This window comes from Neophocaena asiaeorientalis, unplaced genomic scaffold, assembly GCF_003031525.2.
Source record: "Neophocaena asiaeorientalis asiaeorientalis breed wild unplaced genomic scaffold, Neophocaena_asiaeorientalis_V1.1 scaffold46, whole genome shotgun sequence".
Classification (NCBI taxonomy): domain Eukaryota; kingdom Metazoa; phylum Chordata; class Mammalia; order Artiodactyla; family Phocoenidae; genus Neophocaena; species Neophocaena asiaeorientalis.
The window spans coordinates 6,249,566-6,269,875 of NW_020175393.1; the positions used below are offsets into that span (position 1 = coordinate 6,249,566).

A 20,310-nucleotide genomic window follows, 5' to 3' on the forward strand; every position below is an offset into this window, starting at 1 on the left:
GCTCCAGAGTTGATAACAATGTTACAAGCTCTAATTTATGCATTGATTGTTTCTCCTCTGTCGTGTCATAAAACCAGTTGGTGTTACTGGTCTTGATGCCATTGGTCTGATAAGACAGTAGCGTCCCAGTTCTCTGCCTTTTACATCAAAAAACCTAATAAAGAATAATGGTCATAAAAAGAACCGTAAAGGGCCAGGAGGGTAGACAGAGGAGGAGGACTTGTATTTCTGTTCTGATGGTCCCTCTCCCCTTACTTGCTCACCTGCATCCTTCTGTAAATACCTGCCCATGGAGGGCACGAAGCAGCGAGCACAGGAACACAGGAACACAGACGCGGAGCTCAGGAGGAAAGGCTCAGAGTGATGTCCCTGCTCCAGTCACTGTGGTAAGAGGTGGTGAGGGAAGAGATAAGGCCTGCATCCAAGTCCCAGGCCCCTTCTCAGACCCCTCCTTTGGATGAGATCTCACCCCTCATCTCTCCAGAGACCCCTACCTGAACACAAGACCACCCAGCTCCACAGAGAGGGCTCCAAGAAACCCCAGCTGAGGGTCTCCCTGGATGGTCATGCCTTGGGCTCACTGGCCAAAGACCACAAAGTTTATGTCCAGCAGAGTGGCTGGTTTCAGGAAACGGAAGAAACCAAGACTCCTGTGGTAGATTCTAAGCTGTGACAGCTGAGAGGAGTGCACTGTGCCTCTCTCCTGGTCACTCACGTGCTGTGGCCACTTCAGCAGCGCTGCAGTGGGGCACGGACATCTCCACCCTCTGGTTCCCTGCCCTCGCCCAACATCACAGAGTCCTGTTTGCTTCCATTGCATTGTGTCTCCACCCTGAGCATGCTCCCCGCCCCAGCACGAGGCTTGGCCTCCTGGCCTATGTGTCCCCCACATTCATTCTCACTTCTCCATGGCCTCTAATCTCTCCCATGCCTCTTTTCACCTTCAAAGATGTGGGCGTGACCCCCAAAGACCCACGAATGGCCATCACTCGTTTCAGACCCCGTGACAGAACCGTGATGGTACTTCGGTGCCGGCTCTAGCTATTATTTGAAGAGTCTGTCATCAGTTAGCAGGAGACTTTTGAAATGAAGAAATAAAAAGGCGTCCTCAGAGATCCGTTCGTGAATCAACACTGTCTGAAAGAGAACACACAGGGAAGGAGTTTTACTTTAGCTAAGACTTTAGAAATGTGAGTCAGACCACGTCACTTCTCTGCCCAGAACCCTCCTGAGGCTCCTGTCTTCAAGTCAAGGGCAAAAGCTGACAATGACCTACAGGTGACCTACAAGGCCCAGTAATACCATCTGCCCCGCCCCTCATGGCCTGGTCTCCTTCTCCCCTCTCCCTCACTCTCGCCACTCAGCTCCAGCTTCCGCTAGCTTCCTGTTAGTCAGGCCAGACGGCTCCCACCACAGGATACTTGTACTTCCTGGAACATCCTTCCCCCAGGTATCACTGTGGCTCACCTTTTCACCTCTTCCGGTCTTTGCTTAAATGTCACCTTTTCAATGACGTCTTCCCTGGCGGTCTTATTTAAAAATTGCAAACCACTCCCTAACCCCCACCCCAGACTCCATCCTCCTTGCCTGCTTTGTTCCTATCAATTGTATCACCAACTCTTTACTTATTTATTTGCTGTCATCTACCTACCATCACTAACATAAACTCCATTATGTCTGAAACTTTTGTCTTTTTTCACTACTGTACCTTCAGTGCTAAATAGTGCCTGATATTCAGGGAATATTTGTTGAGTGCATCAGCAATACTAAATTCTCCTAGGCTGCGGAGAATCTAATAAATGGGGATAGTCCATGGAAAGATTTCATGAGTTCACGCAAGTGGGCAGAAAAATGGCTAATAAGTTTTAATGCACTTGTAAATTAGCGATTGGAGTGGTTCACATATGAGGGCTCTAAACTTTGATTCCATCCTTGGCAAGAGCCCGAGGAGTCACCATAGCTGATACCTGGAGAATCTGATCCTGTCTGGTACTACAGGATCCTACCAAGGAGTATATGAAACAAGACTGGAAGCCCCTCACCCTGACTTACAGGGATGGCATTCCTGTGCCTGGATTACTGTAGGCAGTTCTGGTCACCAGCTCTCAAGAGAGAGAAACCAGAGCTAGAAAAAGCCCAGAGAAGGGCAACCAACTTGTAATCCAGATGGGAGGAAATGATAAAGACAAACTATTTTTTTCCCTTGATTTTTATCTTCAACTATTATAAACCCTCAGAAAAGTTGCAAGTACAGTGAACACCTGTATACCCTTCACCTTGGTTCACCAGTTGTTAACATTTTGTTCCATTAGCTTTTTCTTGTTCTATATTTACATCTCTGTATATTTATATATCTACAGCTATATCCATACATAACCACATCTGTGTGTGTGTGTGTGTGTGTGTGTGTGTGTGTTTATAGACCCTCTGAGTGGACAGAGCTAGGAAATACGTATTTTTTAAAACATTATGAGCTCATACTGTAACTCCAATACCAATTGTACACCTCAGGGTTCTTCCTTGTCCTCCCTCATTATCTCCTTTCTCCCTCGGGGAGAACCCTGGTTCCCAGCAGCTTCAATATGTTTACTCATTTGCTCCAAATTACACTGATGTTACTGAAAGTGGGGTCCAGCTTCTCGCCACTCAAAAGCCAATAAAGAAGCAAGTGGGTGGAAAGGAAAGTTTGCTTTATTTCGGATGCTGGCAGCCAGTGGGGAGGGCAGACTCCTATCCAAAGGCCGACTCCCCCCACTGACAATCAGTGGGCAAGAGCTTTTATAGACAGAGGGAGGGGACTACATGCAGAAACAGCACAGTCAGCTCTGATAGTCATCTTGAAATTGGTCATGCAGTGGTCTGACCAGCGTCATCTTGATGAAGTACGGTTAATCTTCAGTTCCAGGGTCGGTTTGTTTTCATTTCTCGGAATTGTGGCAGCTTATATCATGGCTACAGTTTCGTCATCATGTAGTTAACTTCTTCCACCTGGTAGGGGTTTCAGTATCTATAAGACAGCTCACAGGATACAGCTCAGAATATTATCTACAGCCCTTGAGGAGGAGCTAAAGGTCCTTGACTACGCTTAATGACTACACTATTATTATTTAGCCTTGTTGGACTGTTTTGCTTTGTTTCTGCATTCTCTCGCTTCTCTGATTAAACTTATTCTTATATATGTACATTATTTTGTGTCTCACTGTTTTCACTTAGTGCATCCTATAATCATCTATATGTTCATAGGTATCTTCCTCATTAAAGGCACACCTCGGAGATATCACTGGTTTGGTCGCAGACTACCACTATAAATAGAATATTGCAATAAAACGAGCCACATGGTTGTTTTAGTTTCCCAGTGCATGTAAACGTTATGTTTACACTATGCTGAAGCCTACTAAGTGTGCAGTAGCATGATGTCTAAAAAACAATGTACATATCTTAATTTAAAATACTTTGTTGCTAAAAAATGCTATCATCTGAGCTTTCAGCAGTAGTAACATCAAAGGTCACTGATCACAGATCACCATAACAGATATAATAATAAATAAAAGTTAGAGATATTGTGAGAATTACCACAACGTGACACAGAGATATGAAATGAGCAAATGCTTTTGGAAAAAATGGCGCTAATAGACTTGATTGACACAGGGTTGCCACAAACCTTCCATTTGTAAAAACTGCAGTATCTTTGAAGTGCAGTAAACCGAAGCACAATAAAACAGGTATGCCTGGATGTTTTTTTTTTTTTACAGCTGCATGCTCTTCCATTGTTTATATGCATCATAGTTTATTCATCCATTCTCCCGTGGCTGGGCATGTAGGTTGTTCCCAATATTTTGCTATCTCCAGTAATTCCTCAATAATCTCATGCTTGTGGTTTCTCATATTATTGGAGATGTATTTTTCAGGGTAAATTGCTACGGGTGGGATTGCTAGATCAAGGATTAATGAATATTTTCCATTTCCCTTACAGAAGGCTTTGCTGTTTTGCACTCTCACCAACAATATGACACGCACAGTGTCACGCAGTCAACAACACGATTCACGGTCTCATCAACAGAGTGTTGGTGAAGCTTATTTTTCACCAATATGACAAGTGAGAAATGGCATCTCGGCATAGTTTTAACTTACTTCCTCTTATTTTAAGTGAAATTGAGCACATTTTCCTATACTTAAGGACTCTTTGGACTAAGATACCATCTTGGAGACCCTGTGAATAAACCCAGGTGTGCAATGATACCGGCAGAGATTAAGGATGATGACGGGGTGGAGGCTAGAGTGAAGCTGCAGGACCAGTCCCGCAAGGGGGCTGATAGGCTTTAGTGAATATAGAGCAATGGCTGAGAATCTCCTGTGGTTTTCATCTATTTGTTGTTGTTGCCTGCTGGATAGAGAGGGGCACAGCGAGCCTTCTTTGTCTTTTGGCAAGTCTCTCTTCACAGCTCTGTCCAAAGACTTACATGCTGTCACTGGCAGGCATGCTACAGATGCCATAAGCTGTCTTTTCCCAAAGTAGAGTGTTGGGATCTTGCAATCTCTCATCACACCAAGTGAGGTCGAGTAAAAAGTGCTGTACCTCTGCTTCAAATGAGGATTATTTCTGCTAGAAATAACTAGCTGGCCTGTAAGACCTGTGACCTTCCTCTGATCTCTCTTCATTCTTAACTTCCCCCTTGGTCTGTCCTAGGGTCTTACTGAGGCTTCCCCTCTTTCCAGGGACCTTGCCCTGTTTCTGGTTTCTGCTCAGGTAGTAGCCTTTGTTCAGAAGCTCCATGTTTGGTCATTTTCTTGGCCTCTGAGTGAGTTTTGTCCTAGGTTTCATTCTTCTTTCCTCTGGTCTCTCAAGTACGTGGTGACTGTAACCCTAGCCTCCCTCTTCCTGGCAGTTGAGCCCGCCTACTCGGAGGCCTGTGCTCCAGCGCCTCGCTGTTCTCCCACCAGCCACCAGGGGGCAGTAAGCAATAACGGACGAAGCTTCCCAGGTAAAACCTACCCCTGCTCTCCTCCCAGCTACACCCTTCCCACTCCAAGGAGAAGTGACTCTCCAACTTCCATGTGAAATGAAAGAACTGAAGGATTCCTTGTTATTTCTGGTCTGGAAGCTGGGATGGTGGAGGAGTTGGGAACAGGAGTGCATTTGAGGGGGAATTACAGAGTCCCGTTTGTGTTGTTGAGTTGGGAAAGAAAGAGTGGGATGTATCTGAGTGGGGATAGAGTGTATCACGTGGACTGGAGCCCAGGTGAGAGGTTTGAGCACATTTGTGCAGAGATAACAGTTGAAGCCAGAGAGGGGGGTGACCTCTCTAAGATTCACTGGCTAAATCTGTGTGAATGTCGTCAGCTAGAAGAATCCTTATTAATTTTCCTGACTGTCCACCCCATTCAATAACACTCTTGCTTCCAGTCAGGCCCACCAGATATAACTGGGCCGTGGTAGAGAACCCTCTGTTTCTGCTGATCAGAATCTGCACTCTGAAGTTAGCATCCATAAATTTGAGAGAAGAGGGAAATCTGGGGAATGGGACCACAAGTCCTTCTCCTCCATCCTTGCTTAAGAATGCAGAATCCCTGAAGTAGAGGGGGAGGAATCCATCTGAATAAATGCTTTAAAATAAGTAGAATCTCTCCCAAGAGCTTAGATACCTTGCTGACAGGGACCATAAAAATGCATAGTTTATTCACATTTTGTTATCTAGATTTATAAGGTACCAAGGACTCTGCACATTCAACTACCTCAATGTCGAAAACAGTTATTTATTTTCACTTTTAGTCATTAGCAGTTATGCATATTTTTCTACCTTCTGAAATTTAGCGAGTGTCTTATTAAACTTTTATATTCATCTCTATGCAGGATGAATTTAATTGTATTCCTTTTAGTGTTAGCTGACTTTTGAGCTCCAGATTTTTATTAAGAAAATTATGCCCATTGATATTTCATGTGTGAAGAGGTAAATAAATCTAGGCTGGCTTGGATATGACAGTGCACTAATATCTCATTAGATGGTTAATTGCTTATTTTATACACCGTTCTGTTTTTTAGTTAGTTTGCATTTTATTATTCTTTTTTTTTTTGTAGTACGCGGGCCTCTCACTGTTGTGGCCTCTCCCATTGCGGAGCACAGGCTACGGATGTGCAGACTCAGCGGCCATGGCTCACGGGCCTAGTTGCTCCGCGGCATGTGGGATCCTCCTGGACCGGGGCACGAACCCGTGTCCCCTGCATCGGCAGGTGGACTCTCAACCACTGCGCCACCAGGGAATCCCCATTTTATTGTTCTTGACCCCAACTATCCCACCCAACAGAGATGACTTAGACATCTCCCCCAAACCACAAAGCTGCAGGTCCAATATGAGCCACTTCCCATATTTACCCCAAAGAGAGATTTTCTTCTAGAAGTATCTCGGGACCAAAGCTCATGGAGTATTATAGTTCCTGCTCCTCATCTCAGAGTGTCTATGGGGACTGTTTTCTTGAAGGCCCTTGGACTTTGAGGCACATAGAGATACTCACAATTCTCCATTACAGCTAGCTAACTAGGCTTCTGCCTTTCCTATCTTTGCAAACAGAAAACCACCTTGTGGAAAAAAGAAAGGTAAGCTGTACAGCCCTGGCATTCTGTGCCTAATAAAATATGTGGTGGAACAACGATCTGGAGAGCTTGTCCAGTTCTTATGCAAAATGGGTCAGCTTTTCAGGGCTTCGTGCCCCCATCCATAGCTTGAGGACTGTTTTCAGATCACCTCATAAAAAATAAAATCACCCTCATGAAAATGATTCCTTAGGTGAAATCTAGCAGCAGCATATCCATCAACCCCTCCCTGAAGCGCTGGTGAACGTGATCAGTGCCAGCCAAGAGCAAGCATGTCGTTTCCATGCTGGTGTGCGCTGTTGGCACCCAGTCACTGGTGCAGAGCGTGTTTCCAGAAAAGATTCAAGATGGAGGTGAGCCGAGAGAGCTCCTGAGAATCCCAGATATGGGGTCTTTCCCCTTTTTTATTTGTAGCTAGAACAGGTGTAAAGAATGAGCTAGGATTTCCTTAGTATGAATGGGAATTTACTGCCGTTTTCTTCTCTTTAGATTTTAAAGATCTGTGTTTAAATATAATCATATTTAAATTATATCTATCTGATCCGCCTGTGTTTTGAGGAGTATACATATATATTTCCCTTTGTATATGGCAAGGTGCCAGGAAATGGATAGTAATGATAACATACTATACTTTTACCATAAGAAGGAACAAATAATTAAATTTTCATGCCCTTTAAATATTGGAGAATTGCTCTCCTTTATATTTGAGGTTTAATAAAATCCAAGCCGGGCTTACCTGGTGGCGCAGTGGTTGAGGGTCCGCCTGCCGATGCAGTGGACGCAGGTTTGTGCCCCGGTCCGGGAGGCTCCCACGTGCCGCGGAGCGGCTGGGCCCGTGAGCCATGGCCGCTGAGCCTGCGCGTCCGGAGCATCCAGAGCCTGTGCTCCGCAATGGGAGACACCACAACAGTGAGAGGCCCACGTACCGCCAAAAAAAACAAAAAAAAAACAAAAAAAATCCAAGCCAGCTGGCCTCAATTCAATAAACAAATATTTATTGAGAACATACTCTCTAGCCAGCTTGGATACAAATATCAGTAAGAGGCAGTCCTTACCCTTGGAGCTCATTGTCTATTAGGGAAGATACATGAGTGACAGATAGTTGTGCAATTCGATATGGTAAACTCTAAAATCAGGAGGGATTATACACTCTGCTGTGAGAGCAAAGGCAAAGGAGTAATAAATTCCAGCTCAGGGATCAAAGTAAGCTAGTGAGACAGTCGTACCTTAAAGGATGTGCTGGAGTTCTCAGGCTAGAGAAGGGGTGGGGAGGAAGTGACTGCAGTATGAGGGTGGGGGAACAGCAGCAAGAAGGACAGAGTGCAAGGACAGAGGAAGATAATGAGCAGGAAGGATGTGTTCGTATATCAAATCATCAAGTTGTACACCTACAATATCTACAATTAAAAATAAATAAATAAAACAATTAAGCTCAGTGAGAGAAAAAGACAGATTAGGACACCTACACAAAGGGACAATCCAAGGAAGGGTATGAGGATGTAAAAGTGTATGATGTGTGTGGAGAACCGAGTCCAATGTGCCTAGAGCATGGTGGGGGGAGGGGCTTGAAGAGAGGTGTCACTTGACCTTGAGGCTGATGCAAATGCAGGGATTGGCTTTTGAAGATTTTGGGTGTCATGGGAAAGGGTTTGGGGCAGTTCTGAAGGCAGTGGGATGAAGATGCTGAAATTTTCTAGATGGATGCTAGAAATGATTTGGAAGTAGGACTTGGAAACCAAGAAGCGCTGGGAATATGACATCAGGAGGAAGCTATCTCTGAATTCGTAAGCTGGGCAGCTGGGCAGTTCGGCGAAGACATTGTTAAAGGAGATGGGGCAAGAAACAGTTCAGATGAAGGGAAAGAGAGAATTAAAACAATGAGTTAGTCTTGGGGTTTGTTTGACTTAGGAAACAGAGAGCCCTAGGAGTCAATGGAAATGTGGGTACTTGGAGTTCATGATAAAGTCAGAGATTTAATGTTGTATTTCATGATACTTAGTAAGATGTCAATGACAGTGACACCTACATCTTGTCTAATACAGCAATTCACCCGTATATTCTATCTTCACTGTATCTAAAGCTACAATGAGATCATGGAATATTATGAATCACATAGAAATTAGATTTCTGAAAAATGCATATAACAGCATGTGGATCCTTCACCTTTGATGACTTCATTTTGTTGTCCCATCATCTATTTTCATAGGATTTTCCCCGCTTAGAGTTATTTGCATTTTTCCTGTACTTCGTATGACTTTTTAAAACTGGGATAACACCATACTTCAAAATTTAGGAATGGGTTCCAGTGCCTTTGGTGCCATTTTACCAGAATGTTTTGCTTTCTATTCATGTGTTCAACTGTGTATGTGCTTGACATCTTCATCTTTCAACTTTTAAAATAAATGCCTTTTGGGATACTCTAAAACCACAACATCTGAATAGAGGCTACTCACCACAAATTAATTTAAAAATTAAAATTATATGTAAAATTACACAAAATCAATTTTCATTTGTTAAAAATCACCTTTTACCTTATTGCCCTTATTGTGTAATTCATATGTTTAAAGGTCATGTGGAGTTAATACCCCAACTCTGGTTGGGTTACAACCATTTACTGCTCTGACACAGGACCCTCATAATCACCATATCCGACCCAAAATCCAGCATGTAAAGCCTGGTGGCAGTTGCAGTTACCTTAGCTATGACTTTTGGAGAGGATGCAGTTGTCTGGACAGGCAGGTTTGAATTCTGATGCCAATCAATCAGTAAAAATGATTCGACCTGCCAATCAGTTGATAAAAATGCTGAAGACAGAAGCATCTCAGGTTGGGAACTCAGCCGGCTTGAGAACGGAGAAGAGCTAGTGTTTCAGTTCCATGATGCAGCAAACAAGGATGGCTGCAGGCTTTGCCCTGTGAGGTGCCAGGCATCCTAACTGCACAGGACAAGGTGGGAAATGAGGTGCTGACTGCAGCGGTAAGCAGCCTTGCGGAGCGTCAGAAGAGTGACCTAATAGAGCCAGTCTGCAAGGACTGGAAAGGGAGGACCAGATACAGCAACTTATTCATGGCTGTAAAAGGGAGAACTTGACATGCCCACACCACTGGATCTCTAGAAACTTTCCTGAGTGAATTACAAGAGGAGAAAATCATACTTCTATGCAGTGGATGTTTGAGGCATTTTTAGAAGGCCAAGCTGTGTGGCTGACAGGGTCTTGGTGCTCTGGCCACGTGTCAGGCCTGAGCCTCTGAGGTGGGAGAGCCGAGTTCAGGACATTGGTGGTCCACCAGAGGCCTCCCAACCCCTCATAATATCAGTCAGCAAGAGCTCTCTCAGAGATGCCCATCTCAATGCTAAGACCCATCTCCACTCAACGACCAGCAAGCTCCAGTGCTGGACACCCCATGTCAAACAACTAGCAAAACAGGAACACAACCCCACCCATGAACAGAGAGGCTGCCTAAAATCATAATAAGTTCACAGACATCACAAAACACACTGCCAGATGCAGTCCTGCCCACCAGAAAGAAAGATCCAGCGTCATCCACCAGAACACAGGCACCAGTCCCCTCCACCAGGAAACCCACACAACCCACTGAACCAACCTTACGCACTGGGGGCAGACACCAAAAACAACAGGAACTACGAACCTGCAGCCTGGGAAAAGGAGACCCCAAACAAAGTAAGTTAAGCAAAATGAGAAGACAGAGAAATACACAGCAGATGAAGGAGCAAGATAAAAACCCACCAGACCAAACAAATGAAGAGGAAATAGGTAGTCTACCTGAAAAAGAATTCAGAGTAATGATAATAAAGATGATCCAAAATCTTGGAAATAGAATGGAGGAAATACAAGAAATGATTAACAAGGACCTAGAAGAACTACAGAGATAACAAACAATGATGAAAAACAGAATAAATGAAATTAAAAATTCTCTAGAAGAAATCAATAGCAGAATAACTGAGGAAAAAGAAAGGATAAGCGACCTGGAAGATAAAACAGTGGGAATAACTAACGCAGAGCAGAATAAAGAAAAAAGAATGAAAGGAATTGAGGACAGTCTCAGAGACCTCTGGGACAACATTAAACACACCAACATTCGAATTATAGGGGTCCCAGAAGAAGAAGAGAAAAAGAAAGGGACTGAGAAAATATTTGAAGAGATTTTAGTGGAAAAATTCCCTTATATGGGAAAGGAAATAGTCAATCAAGTCCAGGAAGCACAGAGAGTCCCATAGAGGACAAATCCAAGGAGAAACACACCAAGACACATATTAATCAAACTATCAAAAATTAAATACAAAGAACAAATATTAAAAGCAGCAAGGGAAAAACAACAAATAACACACAAGGGAATCCCCATAAGGTTAACAGCTGATCTTTCAGCAGAAACTCTGCAAGCCAGAAGGGAGTGGCAGGACATATTTAAAATGATGAAAGGAAAAAACCTACAACCAAGATACTCTACCAAGCAAGAATCTCATTCAGAAGGCGGACTCTCAACCACTGCGCCACCAGGGAAGCCCCATGTCTTTGTTTTTGATGTTAAACATTTTCATGGTGATATGTCTACATATGGATTTCTATTTACTTATTTGTTTGTTTTTCCTGTTTAGGATACATTGAGTTTCCTGAACTTGAGGATTCAAATCTTTCATCACTTCTCAGCCATTATTTCATCAGTTATTATCTCTTTTTTATTCTCCCTTTTCTATCTTTCTGAAACTTTTTTGAGATGTACGTTAGAGCTTACCACTTTAGCCTACATGCCTCTTAACCTCTTCTTTATATTTCCCATTTATTTTCCCTTCTGCAGCATTCTAGATGAGGTCTTCAGATCTATTTTCCAGTTTTCTAATTATTTCCTTGGCTATATCTAATCTGCTGTTTAAGCTATCACTAACTCTTATTAGGTAGACACCTCCCCCAAAGATGTCCACATCCTAACCTCAGAACCTGCAAATATGTTACCTTATGTGACAAATAGGACTTTATAGATATTATTAAGGTTAAGGACCTTGAGATGGGGATGTTATCCTAGATTATCCAAGTGGGCCCAATTTAATCACATGAGCTCTTAGTGGAAGAAGGAGGCAGAAGAGTGGGTCAGAGAGATGAAATGATACAAGGAGGAAAGATTCAAAGAGAGGGGCTTGACCTGCCATTGATGGCTTTTAAAATATAGGAAGGGGACCATGAACCAAGGAATGCAGATGGACCCTAGAATCTAGGAAGGGTCCTTACCTGACAGCCAGCAAGGAATTGGGGACCATGGTCCTACAACTGCAAGAAAGTGAATTCTGTCAACAACTCAAATGAGCAAGGAAATGGGTCTTTCCCAACAGCCTACAGAAAGGAACCCAGCCTGCTCACCTTAATTTTAGCCCAGTGAGACCGATATCAGACTTATTAACTGCAGAACTGTGAAATAATACCTTTATGTGTGTTTTTTGTTTGTTTGTTTTTTGTTTTTTTGGCTGCATTGGGTCTTCGTTGCCGCGCGCAGGCCTTCTCTAGTTGCGCCGAGCGGGGGCTACTCTTTGTTCCAGTTTGCGGGCTTCTCATTGTGGTGGCTTCTCTTGTACGGAGCACTGGGTCTAGGCGCACAGACTTCTGTAGTTGCAGCACACGGGCTCTAGAGCGCACGGGCTCCAGTAGTTGTGGCGCAGGGGCTTAGTTGCTCCACGGCTTGTGGGATCTTTCCCGGATCAGGGATCAAACCCGTGTCCCCTGCATTGGCAGGCGGATTCTTAACTGCTGCGCCACCAGGGAAGTCCCACATTTATGTTGTTTTAAGCCACTTATTTTGTGGTAATTTGTTACAGCATCAATAAAAAAAAACTAATGCAGGTTTTAATTTTTTTAATTTTCATGAGTTCTATCTGGCTCTTTTTCAAATATGCTATTCATGTTTATAGTTCCCATTTCATACTTATATTTTCAATCACCTTTTTATTCTTCAATATAGTAAAAACATAATGTGCACCTGAAAATTCACTATCGGAGATCTTTGCAGGTCTGGTTCTGCTTCCTTTTGTTTAGTTGGCTCTTGCTCACAGTGCCTGTTTCTCTATGAGTTTTTTAACTCCTGACTGTGAGCTCATGTTTATTGGAAATTAACTGTTGGATTCTTTGAGACTTGGGTCGAAGGCATATCGTTCCAGGAAAGATTTACGTTCACATCCGCCAGATGCTACCTGTGTCTTCCTGGGACCCCCTGAAAATAAGTCTTTAGTTTGAGGTTTTTCAAATCACACAAGTAAATGAATGAATGCTAATTAATGTCACAAATTAAGAATTCTTAGGAAAGTTTTTTTTTTTTTCCCACCAAGCTAGGTAGAACAATTTACCTACCATCCCCTTCTGACAGGTGGGTTATTTCTAGTTGACTTTGATACTAAGTGATTAGCCCTATGAAGTCCCAGATTTATGTAGGAGTTTCCTATTAGACTTTCTTCCTTGGGCATATGGGTTACCTATTCTCTCATTGTACCATCCCAACAGACGCGCAAGAACGCCAGGCCTTAGTTGATGCCCCCTTGGTAAAATCTGGCTTGTTTCTGGATTCCAGTTTTCATTCTATATTTTGTGCGACCCTCTGGATTTCTTAGTTTCTTGCCAGTTCAGTCATGTTTTTCCTATCTTAGCCAGCATTTTTAGCTATTCTCAGGAGAGCTGTTCAGGGTAAAAATTGCACTGCACTGTCAGAAGTTAGAATGTCTGATTCTCTCTTTGGAATGAATTTTTAGCTGTAGAGTTGCTAGATTAAAAGGCAAGCACATTAAACTCTTTATACCTATAGCCGTACTACCAAGGTCTATTTTACGTCCAAGGAAATAAAACAGAAAAACAAATCACTAATCTCAAGCATTTGTTGGATTCCTTTTAAATTTGCCTCTAACGTCTACGAAAGGAGATGTAAATGTGGTTTACATCTGAACAAGAGACAAAATTTACAAACAAAACAGTAACTCAAAACAGTTTAACTGTGAAATGTTTATAGATGGTAAATTAGGAGTTCAAGAAAGACAGAAACATTTAAATCTGGTCATGCTGCACCCCTGCTTGGGAAGTCTTCTGTGGTTGCCTAAAGCAGCCCACATGACCCTGCATGGTCTGGCCCTGACCTTATCTCCATCCTCATCTCTGCTTCTAACTCTCTGGCTCCAGCATCGCTGGCCTTGTCTCTGTTACTCAAATGCAGTGAAGTCCTTCTCGCCTCCAAGCCTTACCTCTTATCTGAATGTCCTCTCTTGCCTCCCACTTCCACTCTGTTTTGCCTGGATGACCTGCTTATTCTTCAGGTCTCAGCTTACATATGACATTTTAAGAGAGAACCTCCCTGATCTTCTAGAGTAAACCGCCACATGCGCGCACACACACCCCATATCTGTGTGTTCAGACTGCTGGTCGACAGAGCAACTTTGGGACCCAAACTAAGTTCGTGCTCCTCAGAGCATCTGGTCAATTCATAACAAGAGCTAGAGGGCTTCCCTGGTGGCGCAGTGGTTGAGAGTCCGCCTGCCGATGCAGGGGACACGGGTTCGTGCCCCGGTCCGGGAAGATCCCACATGCCACGGAGCGGCTGGGCCCGTGAGCCATGGCCACTGAGGCTGCGCGTCCGGAGCCTGTGCCCCGCAACGGGAGAGGCCAGAGCGGTGAGAGGCCCACGTCCCGCAAAACAAAACAAAACAGAACAAAAAAGAGCTGGAGAGTGAGAATGAGAGAGAGACTATACTATCTTAAAGCATCCTGTTCTTCTTTTCCATAGCACTTATTACAGTGGTATTGACTAATGTCCCCCTCCTCCACTAGAGAAATGGACAAAGTCAGGGAGCTATTCACTACCATATCCTAACACCTAGCTCAGTGCCTGGTGCATTGTCAATCTTTATTGAATATGTGAATTTTAAAGATGGGTAGCTGCATTTAGATAAGTGGTGCCAATAGAACACTTTGGAAATCATAAAACAAGTGGGAAAGTAAGAAACAAAACAGAAAAGACCAAAGAAATTTTAATAATTTATAACTCAGTGAAGAAATATGAGCAGTGCTCTTCAAGCTAACAAATTGTCTATAATGGCAGATTCTTAGGACCAGTCCATAAGTAGGGGAGAATAAAAGGAGGTGGGCTTCTTGTCCAGCGTGAGGTTAGCTACAGCAAGATTGGCTAGCACTGCTTTGGATTATTAAGGACTTTCATGGACTCTTTCCCCGAAGACGGAGCGCTTTCATTTCTGAGATGTTCTTGATGTCCTAATAGGAGGAAGTAGAATGGACCTCTAGTTTTTTCATTCCTGTATGTTGATGGTAAAGTTTTCCTTTTTCCCCCTTTTTTGGCTGGATTTGATTTACGTTATTCATAATTTAATTTCACGTTGATAATTATCTCTGAAGATATGTTTCCATGCCACATTCTGAACAGTTCAGTTCTTTTTGTCAGGTATCAGAGTAACACTGCTTCTGCTGTTCTTGAAACAATTACCAACATTCAACCCAAAGAGAGTGGAGGTGGCATGGGAGAGACCCGGGAAGCCATTGTTTATAAGTTATCTGAAGATATGCTGAGCAAGCTGCCTCCTGATTACATTCCACATGAGGTGAGATACCCTTTCTGCCTGATGCACAGGGCTGTCTTTGGGTTCCACAAGGCTGAGCACAGTCCTGGGACAGTATGTTTCAGTCAGTCCCTTCCTCCCTCTGCTCAATTCTTCTTTCTTACCTTTTGGTCTTCTCTCTCTTACCCTTGCTCAAGCATCTTGCAAAATTATAATCTGCACTTTTCTACTCCACTTTGTCTCTCAATTGCCTTTTCTGTACCCTTTCCCCATCTTTGGGTTCCTCTGTCTTTGGGTCTCCAGATATCTTAATCCTCTGGACTGAGAATCTCTCCCCACCTCTCTTACCAAAGCCTGCTTTGTCCATTATTTAAATTTAGCCCTTTTTTCTGTCTCTTGCCCTACATACTTTTCAATCTCTCAATCCACTCAGCCAGGTAATAGGAAAGCAAGCCATTTAAATGAATTCACTACCCAGTTTAGATGGCAATAAGTTTCTACTTCTTGAACCTCCCAGATGTTTGCTTGTTAATCAACATCAGTTTTTCTCAAAAAAATTTTTTTTATCTCAAGACCCCTTTACGAAATGATTGAGGACCCCAAATAGCTCTTGTTTATATGGATTATAACTACTGGTATTTAACATATTAGAAATGTAAACTAAAAATTTTCAAAAATATTTATTAATTTATTGTGAAATAACATTAATAAACCCATCACATGTTAGCATAACATTTATATTTTTAAAATAAGTATATTTTCCAAAACAAAAACATTCGAAGAGAAAAGTGGGATTGTTTAACATTTTTGCAAATCTCTTTAATGTCTGGTTTAATAGAAGACAGCTGGATCCTCATATCTGCTTCTCCATCCAGTCTGTTGTGGTATTACAGGTCATGTAGCCTCTGGTAAACTCCACTGTACACTCCCCAGAGAAGGAGAGTAAAAAATCAAATAATGTTGTAGTATTACTATGAAAAAAATTCAACTTTGTGGACCTGCCTAAAAGGAACCTGGGGGCCTTCAGGGGTCCCAGACCACACTTTGAGAACTCATCTAAATAAATCTTTAATTGTGGTAAAATTTCTGGACAGTCTGAAAGTTCTGTAGTACACCGTCCTTCTTCTCGCAAGAAAAACAGGGTCGTGCCCTCTGGCCATCCAGGGCTTCCTCTCTCCTGTTCTCAGCCTCCACCCCTCACTGCTGAGGGTTAGAGCTTCACCTGAGCCTTAGGCTGGGCTGAGGCAAGTTTAGCTTTTCAACCAAAAAGTGAGAGGCTGATGTCCTAATGCAGGTATGACTACGGTCCTGTGTCTACCCTGTCCTGCATCCCCAAGTCTGGGAGAAATGCACTTATCAGTTGGGAGCCCCGAGGCTACCTGGGCTACAGCCCTCCCGCCTGCAGTGAGTGCCCCCAACAATAAAAAGCGTTTTCTTGCTTCTTAAAACAATTTTTGCTTCCGTTGTGTAGATGGGTACCAAGGATTTGGCTAAGATACTGAAATCAATGACTTCACATAGAGATGTTTATAGTCAGGGGAGAAAATATTTTTTAAATGGATAGGTATTATAAGCACATACTTTCTGTGGTTCGTTGTAAATCATCTTCAGAAGACAGGTGAGGCATAATACCTGTCTTCACAGATTTTAAAAACCGGCATGTGAAAGCGAGATAAAATTTACTCTGTATGACTAGACCGCAGGTTGGTATTACCAGAAGAGGATTTCAAGACCCTTGGGGTAATTTGAGCTGTTCAGGGTTAGTCGGGGCCAGTTCACCAAGATCTCTGTTCCGGCAACATCCCAGCAGGAACTGAGTGTGAGGGATGTCCCTAAACGGATTGCTAGATGGGAGGGAGTTTGTACCAAGAGACATCTAAAACAGCTTCCTCTTCCAGGATCACTTACTTTTTAGTGTCCTTTATTTTACAGAAGAGATGTGTTTTGAAAAATGTGGCTGTAAAGTGAATTTAGTTAATTGAAATGTAATTATACTGTTGACTTAAAAACATTCGTGTAGAAAAGACTACCTGGTTTCAGAAATATAATAAAAATTCTAAATAAGACCACAGCAAACCTTTCACTTATTAATAGAAAGACAGTTTTAGGCTGGAACAATAAGCATACTCCAAGTAAAATCAGTGCTAAAGTTAGATTTTCTAGAGCCTAAGTTTTAAGACATATTAAGCATGTGTCTATTGCAAGGGAAGCCTCTCTTTTAAAACCCTAAGTAGGGCAAGGCGATTTGTTTGGGGCTGTTAGCACACTAAAAGCTACCCGGGCTATTGATTTGATAGTGTAGCCAACACCAGGGCTTAATTTCTAATGCCGGTTGCAAAAGCATTTCCATAATTTCCCTTTTACTTAAAGTGTGAATTTCCACAAAGCAGTCCTGATTTAAAGAGAATGCTACATAGGCTCTTTAGCCCCCTGGAGGCTGAGGGGCTCAAGATGAGAACAGGGCAGCGGAGCCTGCAAAAATGGAAGTTCTAGAACCAGGAATTTAGGTGAATACCTGAAGGTTGGTATGGCAGACTGAGTTAGGGCCCTCCACTGGCATGTTTGACTGGGATTTCAAGATCATTTGCTCTACCCACACAGGTAGTCCCGTCCAGGTGTTCAGTTTTACATCACTGCTTCCCTCTCATCCCTCACACACTAGAAGTTGCCCAGCTGCAGTTAAGCAGAGGTGTTCATTGCTGAGTAGGAAACATCAGCACCATGCCAGAAAACCTGTTCTGTAAAATGAGGAGGATGGTCCAGATGAGCCTGAAGCCCATCTGTCTCTAATATTCCATGACTCAAGAAGAGGCAGTGGGTGCCCCGATCCGGGAAGATCCCACATGCCGCGGAGCGGCTGGGCCCGTGAGCCATGGCCACTGAGGCTCCGCGTCCAGAGCCTGTGCTCTGCAACGGGAGAGGCCACAACAGCGAGAGGCCCGTGTACCACAAAAAAGAAAAAAGAAAAAAGAAGAGGTAGTGGGCATCTCCAGCAGAGAATGCTACAGTTTACTGGCTTTCTGGTGATTGTGTGGACTGGTACCTCACTCCAAATTTTCTCCCACTCTATGTGTCTATCCTTACCCCTCCTATCCTGGCATCTCTTTGACTGTGGCCAGCAGAAAGTCCAGATCTCTTTATGAGTTCTTGCCAATATTCGTAGTCAATCTTTTCTTGGGCATATGTCACTAAATTGAAATGTGTATATATATTGGCTTATATCCAAATAATTGTTATATTTTATTGTTCCCACAACCAGATGCTTTTATATTGATCTCTTCAAAATGGCCAATAAATTATATACAAGAAGGAACAGGTGCTTAATGGCCCTCCCACAAAGTCAAATATTTTCATGGATTAGATTAGGAAAGACTCATCCTTAGTCACCCTAGCCAGGGCAATAGTGACCTTAGGAAACTGCAGCCAGTCATATTTATTGGTAACTGCTCTGTAAAGATTTTGGCTATCTTAACTGTCTGTGACATTTCTGATAACAATTCTGCAGGCACTATGAAAAAAAGGCATTCCAAAGTGTGCTCTTATAAAGGTTAGATTGCAAAAGGATATTTAATTGATACAGTACTTAATCATTTGAAAGGGAAAAATGGTACAAGTCTATTTCAGCTTTTCATAGTACATTTCCAATTATCAACTAAGTACAATCAGTAGGAAATAAAAATCATGTGAGTTGAACAGTAGTTTTTGAAGCCCAGAAAATGGGGAATTTAATGGCAAATCTGGTGCCGCAAGAGATATTTTAGAGTTCATTTGGGCTTGTAGAGATACATCCAGAGGAAGAAAAGGAATAGAGAAGGGAGAGGTCATTGGAAAAGAAGTGACAGATGGTTTTTTAAAAATCTCTGTCATTGTGTTGCATGCTTTGTGTTAGGTGAAAGCTCGTTTGATGAAGATGGGACATCTTAATTCAATGAACATATTTCTCAGACAAGAAATTGACAGAATGCAAAAAGTCATCTCAATACTTCGCAGTAGCCTGAGTGATCTAAAATTGGCCATTGAAGGAACGATCATTATGAGTGAGGTGAGCTATTATTGTCTCAGTAGTCATTTCCCTCTTTTGTTGGTTTTTCTTTTCCTCATATTTTAACTTGACCTTTCCTCCAGAACTTGAGAGATGCTCTGGACAATATGTATGATGCTCGTATACCTCAGATCTGGAAAAGAGTGTCCTGGGATTCATCCACACTGGGCTTCTGGTTTACTGAACTTTTGGAAAGAAATGCTCAGTTTTCCACCTGGATATTTGAAGGGAGGCCCAATGTGTTTTGGATGACCGGTTTCTTTAATCCCCAAGGTAGGTGCTCATAGGAGAGAAGGCAAACTTGGAAGTTGTGGATAGTTGTATAGTGGCACTGTGTGATAAATGTATGTTATACAAAACAACATAGAGGTACAGCTTGCTGCATGCTGGACCTGTGCTTTCAGAATTGGAGGCCAACAGATGATTCTGCTATATTTGTTTTACAAATTCAGTCTGAAATTCTTCCTGCCATATTGCTTCCACAATACGGGGGCAAAACTCCATTTTTTTTTTTCTCACCCACTTCAGCAAGCAAGTCCGTGGTTAGGACAATGTGAAATAGTGGAAAAGTTTTGTTCAAACCTGTTTTTTTTTTTTTTTTTTTTTTTTTTTTTTGCGGTACGCGGGCCTCTCACTGCTGTGGCCTCTCCCGCTGTGGAGCACAGGCTCCGGACGCGCAGGCCCAGGGGCCATGGCTCACGGGCCCAGCCGCTCCGCGGCACGTGGGATCCTCCCGGACCGGGGCACGAACCCGCGTCCCCTGCATCGGCAGGCGGACTCCCAACCACTACGCCACCAGGGAAGCCCCAAACCTGTTTTTAAATGTTTATGAAAATGACAAAAATGAAGCACCAAAATATGCAAAAAAATGTGCCTAGAGTTCAGAAAATTAGACTGACTTAAAATTGATCGTGTGGCCAAAGTTTTATTCAGTGAACTTCTGGAGTCTGTCCCTGCTCAGCTTTTTTTTTTTCTCCCCTGAAAAAGTGCTTTGTGATTCCACTGCATGTATTCCTTCATTCCATTCTAGAAATATTTACTGAATAAGTTTCTGACTAGATCTCATAGAGTTCATAAAAGTTTAGAAACATGACAATTTGGGGCCTTACTACAACATGG

General features: G+C 42.9%; 1 protein-coding gene across 1 annotated transcript in view; it reads left to right on the forward strand.

The window, feature by feature from the left end:
* The window catches only part of DNAH8 (dynein axonemal heavy chain 8), a 318,214-nt gene that overhangs the window by 283,819 nt on the left and 14,085 nt on the right, over window positions 1-20,310 (forward strand). Inside the window, exons 89-91 of the mRNA XM_024766073.1 lie at window positions 15,035-15,191; window positions 19,039-19,191; window positions 19,275-19,464. Of these exons, the coding sequence (XP_024621841.1) occupies window positions 15,035-15,191; window positions 19,039-19,191; window positions 19,275-19,464 (500 nt within the window). The remainder of the gene's footprint in view (window positions 1-15,034; window positions 15,192-19,038; window positions 19,192-19,274; window positions 19,465-20,310) is intronic.